The sequence below is a fragment of the Trachymyrmex cornetzi genome, unplaced genomic scaffold (genome assembly GCF_001594075.2).
Source record: "Trachymyrmex cornetzi isolate Tcor2-1 unplaced genomic scaffold, Tcor1.1 scaffold47, whole genome shotgun sequence".
Taxonomy (NCBI): domain Eukaryota; kingdom Metazoa; phylum Arthropoda; class Insecta; order Hymenoptera; family Formicidae; genus Trachymyrmex; species Trachymyrmex cornetzi.
Genome location: NW_017299509.1, coordinates 1,806,874 through 1,815,298, shown reverse-complemented (window position 1 = coordinate 1,815,298; position 8,425 = coordinate 1,806,874). Strand labels below are relative to the sequence as shown.

Genomic DNA, 8,425 nt, shown 5'->3' with positions numbered 1-8,425 from the left:
ATCATTTGTGTCCTGGGTTAATTTTTATTACTTTTACAAGTATATAAAAATTAATTTATATATACTTTAACATCTTTAAAAGGTGTTTGTAAAATTGTGATAAAAAGAAAAGAAAGGATAGAAACTATTATTTAGCCAGATACTCTTAGTATTTTAAAGAAAAGAAATGTACAGGACACAAATGGCCTGGTTGTATTTATTTAGGGTTAAATATATATGTTGATTATAAATCATAGTTCATCTATTTTAGATTACGCTGCCTTATTTGCAAATCTCATTGCAAGGTGTGCCAAAGATATAGATACATTAATAGAGAGTTTGCCGAGCGAAGAATCATCACAGGAGCTACAAGTAGCCAGCCTTAGCAGACTCGAACAAGAGAATCAACAGGCTGGTGAACAATTGGAGGAAGTGGTAAGACAAGGCGAGACACTTCTTCAGCGAATTCAAGCAGCTCTGCAAGATATCGCGCAAAGTCAATTAGATATGCAGAATCCTACATCGACGACTGTGATCAATATGAATCTTAGCAGTTCTAATATAAAACAAGAAAGCCTCAATTCTATAAATACCGTATCCTCAAATAATACACATCAACTGTCAGATCCTTCACCTAATTCAATAAATCAATGACATATTTATGATTTATTGTAAGCTGTTATATTTATTGTTTGCTAGAGACTTATAATTTTAAAACATTTTCACGGTCTGTAAAATCAAATCGGTTTATGAATTTCATGTATAAAAGACGACTACAACTGTCATTACAATTACTAATTATACGACATTTTGTTATAAAAAATATCGCTTAAGACAATAAATGGAACATTAATTTACAGTGTTACAATATTTTAGTATAATTGTATTTATAATAAAAATATAAATTCAATATTAAAATTAAAGCTTAAAACAATTTCTTAATCATTGAAGAGGAGAATAGTTTTATTACAGTGAACTTTTTAGATAATACATTAATCAATGTGTATTTATTTATATTTAGCATTTTATAATGTATATTAATGTGTGTAGATGAAAGAAAGAAAACAAGTAATGGAAATTTTTTAAACAGCAATTCTTGGTGTTTTATTTTGTATTATTTCTCTTATTTAATATATTTCTAATAACAATTTTTGACATTCTTGATTTTTCCGACTTGAAATTTCTAATTCGAAATTTTGGTGTTAAATTCATATATGTTCACACATATTTGTGCTTCAAATGACATTATCGTGACTTACAAATGACTTAAATTAATGTGAATAGGTTGATTTAAAAAATTATTAATTTAAAAAATTATTAAAAAATGTTGCGAATATTGATTCGTAAACCTCATTACAAACTTTTAAAATCTCACAATTATAAATTTTATTCACTAATTCGACAATTAGGTTACAGGTAATTACATTAATAAATTAAGATTCTAAATAGTATTAAGTATTTCATCGTATAAGTAATATAAAAAAAACATTTTTTTTTTAGAAACTTATTCTCTTAAATTAAATTTTTTTAAATTATAAATTTGTTATATAAAATTAAAATTTAATTTATGAGACTGTAGGCACGATGTAGTGTCTAGTTTTTTCTTATCCTTTTCGTTACACATAAGATATATTTTTATCAATTTATATTAATTCACAAAAATTATGTAGCTTAACACGGAAAAAATCGGAAAATAGTAATCAAACAGAAGTGTGCATTGATAAACCAACGAAATGGCCGAGTGGAAGGAGGGCCAATTTTGATTTCCACGAAGAAACCGAAGCTGCTATGAATGAGCAAATAAATGTGGAGCTGATGGCATTTTATTATTATTTATCGATGGCATGATCCCTTTTATCTCTCTTTCAACTTTAAATACAAGAAATTAGAATTTTACACAAATCATAGATTTTAATTTTTTTAATTACTATAATTATAAATTTCCATTATAACATATTTCCTTTTGATACAAAATTAAATAATTTAATTGCTATTTTATGAAAATTGATATTTCATTGTGCAGGCTGCATATTTTGGTCGTGTAGATGTCGCTTTACCTGGTTGCGAATCATTCTTTATGCAGATGCACCATGACGAGCATGAACATGCTTTGAGATTTTTTAACTATGTAAAAATGCGAGGCGGCAAAGTGCATTTGTGCGCTATATCGCCGCCGAATGATCAAGATTGGAAATGCCCGTTGCATGCATTCAAAGTAAATTTGTTTTGTACAGTCGAATCTGTTATAATTTAAGATATTTTTAAATAATGTAATATAGTATATATTTTTTAAGAATACAATATATCCCGTAAGAATTAATAAGAGAGAGTCGATCTTCTATTTAGTAATATAACTATTCAGGTGTACAAATTAATTCTTTTGTCTATGTAAATTTTCTGCAGACAGCATTGCAATTGGAAATCGAAGTTAGTAAAAAACTAATTGCGGTAAACGTTATTGCGGAGAAACACGGTGATCTGAATGCGAGTGATTTTATTATCACCGGTTTCATGGAAGATCAGATGAAAAGCGTTAACGAATTTGGAAGATTAACGACCGCATTGTCGGGCGTTGGAGATCAAGCATTGGCGCGATTTCTGTTTGATAAGGATCTACTCGAGAATTATGTCATGTCCAATTTCAATGTTCTCAAAAATAAATTTCAGCGAAGAAAATTTGATAAATGACTGCATAGGGATCCTCTTGTGAAAGTATTTTTTTATAAATATATACTATTCATATATTGTATATATTAAATGGTTTTATTTTTTTAGAATTGTAGCATTGTTTTATAAAATTGTCTGCGCAAAAAATTGGTGTATTTAAGATTAAAATTGACGGAAGAGGAAAGTCTCATTCAAGTCGTAATCACGATTGTGCGATTGTGATTGGCTAGTGCACACTAGTGCAATGGAGTGCAAATCTGTTTATATATTTTTAGTATTAATAAATCCTTTTAAAGTTATGAAGTTTTTGTGACAGCAAATCATATGTAATTAGGGTTAAATTATTTATATTAATACAGAAAATATATGAATAAATTTGCATTCAATTATACTTAAAATGTGCATCAGTGTTGCACTAGTTCTAGTGGAAAACACTATTAGGATATATTTTACATGCGATCTTTATAAAAGATATGTGATTGGATAATTTTCTTTATGTATATGTTTATGTGGTTATGCAGGTTTTGTGAAAATGCCCTCAAGCCTTGTGTAGATGTTAGAATTCAGTCCAAGACCTCGGATGAAGAAATAATTGACCAATCGCAATGGTCATGTGATCAAATTGTTTAAATGGCTGCGTTCAGCAGCTCAACAGTTTTGCAATCGTTTTATGATTCTTCGGTCAGATTGGACTATTCCTTTAAATCTAAAAGTATAATCCAATCAGCGCGACGAATCATAAAACAGTTGCAAAACTGCTGAGTCTGCTGAATGCAGCCAATATGATTTGTTAATTTTTTCTCTGTCCGAGATCTTGGATCGATTTCTAGCATCGTGGACATCTGGCTTTAGAGTTTGATCAATTTCGGAAATCGAATAATTTTAATATAATACCGCTTTTTCTGATTAGCCAAATTCCAATAACCAATGCACGGACATGGTCCTCAATCTTCCCCCATTCCGATACAATTTAATGAAAACGCATACATAATACATTACACGTGACACATGTAAGTGAGGACGTAAGGAACATGGCCGCCATGGTTCCGTTGATTTGTTGGTGTTAGTTGGACAATCGACAAAGGGGGGTCAAGGTATTTAATCAAGGTTGCGATTGCGATTGCTCATTGCTGACAGTGCACGTTAATTAGTCGCGTCTCAGCATCATTAAATTCACGGTAACGAGATTTGCCACGTATTTCCGGGACGTCAGACGATCTTACTTGTCACCATTTTTTTTCATTTTTTTTCTATACAAAAAATTTCCTCGCACGGTGTGAGAAGATACTTACGTGATTCCCCCTCCCCCCCCCCCTCCGTAGTTCCTTTCTTCCACCTGTAGATGTAATTTATCTATCAAAAGAATACAACATTCTTTGCTTTATCCTTGAACGCGTCCTCGCGTAACTAATCTCGAAGTCTGAAGGAGTGATTCGTGCGCTAAGAAACGAATAGAGAGCAGCGATAATACAATTTCACTCTTCGCTGCCGGGTAAGTTTGTACGATGGCGAGTGATCTGTCAAGCGGCTGCACGGAGACAATCGACATCCTGGACGATGAGAAAGAAGAAGGCGAGATTTCGTTGGAGGATGTCAGTTCGTCTGAAGAAGGCGGAATGGGCCACTTGACCAGTAACTACGTCGTCGGCAGGATGCGTGCATGTCCTGATTGTAAATCTTGGGGCGATTGTGCTACCTGGTGTAATGCAACGTATCATCCTAAGAACCAGAGCAGAAGAGGTAAAGTCATACTGGACCTCATATTCGTATCTGTCGTCCGAGATGTTTCTTCTTTCTTTGATCATATTTCATATACTTATGTTTGAAGTTAAGGCCTGGTTCCATCCATGTAAAATCAACTTTAATCTTGATTTAATTTAATATTTATTGTCTTCTAAATCTTAAGATCCAATTTAATCTCTATCTTTTTCTAATTCTAAGAAACGGTGAGTTAAACTGAGCTCAAAGTTAATCTTATATTGATGGAACTGGATCTAAGAGATTCAAAGGTATATTTCCTCTTGGATCTTTTGGTTTATTTATTTACACGTATATTTTGTTTCTGATATATATATGTATATATAAAGATTTTGAAGATATAAATATAATACCAAGAAGCAATAATTGTTATAAACAATAAAATGATTGTAAAGGGCACATATAAGAGTCAATTTAACAAAATAATGTAAAAATAATAATAATAATCTTTACACTCATTTTTGTTAAATCGACTCTTATATGCCCTTTACAATCATTTATTGTTTTTAATATTAAGAATCCTTTATGTTTTATATGATTTGAATAATTGTTATGATTCCATAATTTTATTATGCTCCCCTAAGAAATGTATTCTGATATAGGTTTCTTTGATTTCTATCACAATATTCTACGTATTGCTTTTAATTTCCCACACAGTACAAATCTTCAAAAAACATTCTAGAAACATCCAGAGGACAGAATTTCTTTTGAATCCTAAAGTCCCCAAGGCATCTCTTAGATAAAGTGTGTTATGTGGATTTCATTGATTACAATATAATCAGATAAAGAAATTTTATAGAGATTCCTATTTTAATAGAATTATTTTTGAAAAGTCTTACTCATCTGTATGTGTATAATGAAAAATGTCTCCTTCAATGAATAAATATAATTAGAATAGTAATTATTTGAACTAGTATCTTGTTTTAATCAAGTAGCAGTTAATTTTATTTTATAAGATCCAGTCAAAGGGAAGGAAAACCGTCATCATGTCAGAGAAACGGGATTTGCTGCAACAAAGCACGCGGCATCGAAGTTACAAGAGAAAAATGATGACCTAGTACCAATCTCTAGCGACAGCGATATGGAAATTGTCGGTCTCACAGATACATCCAATCGATCAAAGGCCAAAGTAAAAAAGAAAAAAAGAAAGAAAAAGGAATATGAACCTCTCACTATCGATGAATTGATTTCTCCGACCTCCATCGATATGCTATCGTCTATAGCAGAAGGTGGCTCCGTGAAAATATATAGGGAAGTAAGTCCAACTCACAGATCAAGTGGCAGATCAAAGATGATCTCGAAATCACCAGTTCGAAGATACAGGTCGCCAGTGATAGCACGATCGTCATTTCAATCTTCTCGATCTCCGCTGAATCATTCCAGATCTCCGATATTAAAGAAATCACTGCGAAAGGTCAGATCCCCGAAACGTAGTCTCCGTCGTCACTCACCTGTGAAAGCAGCGAAGAGACTGCCGTCGAAGCTGAGTTCGCCGCCATCTACTCGTTCCCATATTGATAGGCACGGCGAGGTGACACGGTTGTTGAAAAAGGTGAAGCATCTGGATTCCATAGGAACTCAAGCATCGAAACCGAGCGTCAACCGGAGTAAGGAATCGTCGTCGTTGAAGGAGAAACTATCGAATATGAATATACTAAACAGAGCCAGCAGCGATGACCACGTGCACCTCAAGGGAAAATCGAAGGTCGAGTCCGAGACAGTCGACGATGCCGATGATGAGGACGATCTGGCGTTGCTGCGACAAAAGGCGTTAGAGACAAAGCAGAAAAAGTCCAGTAGATCGGAGCATTCAGCAGATGTAGAATCAGAAAAGAGATTGGCTGTGAATAACGATGACCAAGACGAGGAAGCTTTGCAACTTCGTATGATCGCGCTGCGTTCAGCGGTCATGAAGAAGCATCAGAATCGGGTTCAACGCGGTATTAAGACCAAGAGACCTACCCGCAGTGAAAGTCCATTTAGTTCTAGTTTTCTCGATGATATACCCGTGCCTAGCGATGAGCTGTTGAAATATGCATCGCCGCCATGCACACCGTCACCCGAGAGCAATCACATTGAAGACATGGACTTGGATACTGACATCGAAAGGGAGAAAGAGAAATTGCCATACTCGCCGACCGATAAGATCACCGAGAACGTTCCTATTGACACAGCGTTGCTTGGAATCGAGCCATCTGACGTATCGTTTATTAACGTAAACGAGAACATCGGTAGCCCGGTCTTTGACGACGCACAGGATGAACTTGCAACGAACAACGTCACATCCTATTATAATGAAACTTACTTACCCTACCAGGCACTTCCAAGTAAACCGCAATTCTATACGCACTCGCCATCACAGTACAACAACGAGCCCTTTCATTCGGATTTAAATGATGTAACCGGAAAAGGTTTCGAGAATTCTCATGGCAACGGTGCCATTTGTGATCTAATAGATGGAATTTGTTGTCAAGAAGGTACTTATTCCTTAACGACTATGTCAGATACGCATGATCTTCCAGTGTCCAAGGATCTTCTCACTCCTCCTGTCTCTTCCTATGGCACTTTCGCTTCTTCTCTTCAGATGCAGCAAATCGTGGAGCAACCTGCCAAGGATAGTATTGTATTTGTGAATGTGGATTCCACATTTAGAAATGATAAACCCGCTTACGAAATGCAGACAATCCCTCCATTTAATTCCGTTGCAAATGCTCCGACAACGGCGTACACCGCTAGATATACCGAGTCGATGTCGCCAAATGAATCGATAATAACAATCGATGATCTTCCGGAGGCATCTGTGGATCCATTAAACTCCCCCATTTGCGACGACAAAAATTTACCGGCCATGGAATACATTCCAATGGAAGCAACACCATGTCAAGTTGCTGTAGAGAAAACATTACAGGAACCTTTATATATGCAAGGTATCCCAGAAGTTACTAAAGATATGAATAAAATACCTACGTTGATCAACAGAAAGCTGGTACCCGCACCAATACTGAAATCGAATAAGCGGCTGCGACAACATTTGAAGAAGCGCGAAACGCTGCAGCCAGAGCCGGAGCCGACTTTTAAAAATGCTGAGATGCAACCGGTAACCGTTGTTGCCGGAGACGCGAATAGCAGCATTTTCAAACCTATAAAATTACAAGTAATAAAAAAATCCGCGCCTGCTTTGTCGACGCTCCCTACATTTGACAACTCAGTGAACGAATCTTTAGATACATCAGAGGATCAAAGAAGTTCATCCAAGGAAGATCATGAGATAGTTGAGCTGGAACAGACTGATGTCGCTACTACGTCGTCAGTGAATGAAACTACTCTAGCTCGGAGGAAAAGGAGAAAAAAGGAGAAACGCAAAAGGAAAAATACACGTTGGATGAAATGGTTTGAGAATGAAACGAATCCATGTTTGGATGCTGATATAAATAGGGATGCAATTATGAATGCGTCAACTTTAGACCACATTGCAACCGAATCTGATCAGAGCAAGAGCAATGATAATGCTAGTACGCATAAGATTTTGATAGAAAATGGAGAATTGACGAGATTGCAAAGTATCACTGATACGCAGGAGTCTATCAGCTCCGGTGATGTTATGACCGAAAAGAGAGACCTGGAGAATCACACAATACTGTTAACATCCATCGAATATTCGCAAGAAGAACACATTAAATCCCATTGTTTGTCAACAAATCCCGCGCCAGATAATTCAAATTCTGGTACAGTTAACAAAGCCACTGATACGACTAAAAGCGTTAGTAGGAGACAAAGCATCGACGAGGATGAGGACGAATTACGAGCCATTTTATTGGCTTCTTTAAAACGAACGAAATCAGCAGATATCAACAGTCCTCCAATTGCTCCAGCTATTCCGGTTACAAACTCTGTTGTAACGAATGTCCAGACATTTACATTAAATCAAACATTGACAGATACCATGTTATCTACGGTTAACACAATGTGTACTGTGAGCAACAATGCTCCGTTATTATCATCGAAGCCGTTGCCGTTGGAG

General features: G+C 35.5%; 3 protein-coding genes across 6 annotated transcripts in view; all 3 read left to right on the top strand.

Annotated features, from left to right (window-relative positions):
• The window catches only part of MED21 (mediator complex subunit 21), a 1,378-nt gene extending 631 nt beyond the window's left edge, over positions 1-747 (top strand). For all 4 annotated transcript variants that reach the window (XM_018513499.1, XM_018513500.1, XM_018513501.1 and 1 more), the window contains exon 4: positions 251-747. In XM_018513499.1, coding sequence (XP_018369001.1) covers positions 251-633 — 383 coding nt within the window. In that variant the 3' untranslated portion in view covers positions 634-747. The remainder of the gene's footprint in view (positions 1-250) is intronic.
• A 500-nt stretch (positions 748-1,247) lies between these two features.
• Positions 1,248-2,667, top strand: LOC108765045 (soma ferritin). The gene is made up of 4 exons (XM_018513537.1): positions 1,248-1,395; positions 1,650-1,821; positions 2,003-2,194; positions 2,383-2,667. The coding sequence occupies exons 1-4, from the start codon at positions 1,304-1,306 to the stop codon at positions 2,665-2,667; spliced, it is 741 nt and encodes a 246-aa protein (XP_018369039.1). The 5' UTR covers positions 1,248-1,303.
• Positions 2,668-3,685: 1,018 nt separating this feature from the next.
• The window catches only part of LOC108765093 (uncharacterized), a 9,016-nt gene continuing 4,276 nt past the window's right edge, over positions 3,686-8,425 (top strand). The window contains exons 1-2 of the mRNA XM_018513628.1: positions 3,686-4,386; positions 5,361-8,425. Coding sequence (XP_018369130.1) covers positions 4,152-4,386; positions 5,361-8,425 — 3,300 coding nt within the window. The 5' untranslated portion in view covers positions 3,686-4,151. The remainder of the gene's footprint in view (positions 4,387-5,360) is intronic.

Excerpts from the sequence above, each read along its gene's own strand:
- LOC108765045 (XM_018513537.1), top strand. The coding sequence starts at position 1,304 with ATGTTGCGAATATTGATTCGTAAACCTCATTACAAACTTTTAAAATCT. Across the intron at positions 1,822-2,002 it reads TTTATTATTATTTATCGATG|GCTGCATATTTTGGTCGTGT; the intron begins GCATGATCCCTT and ends TTCATTGTGCAG. Across the intron at positions 2,195-2,382 it reads GCCCGTTGCATGCATTCAAA|ACAGCATTGCAATTGGAAAT; the intron begins GTAAATTTGTTT and ends AATTTTCTGCAG.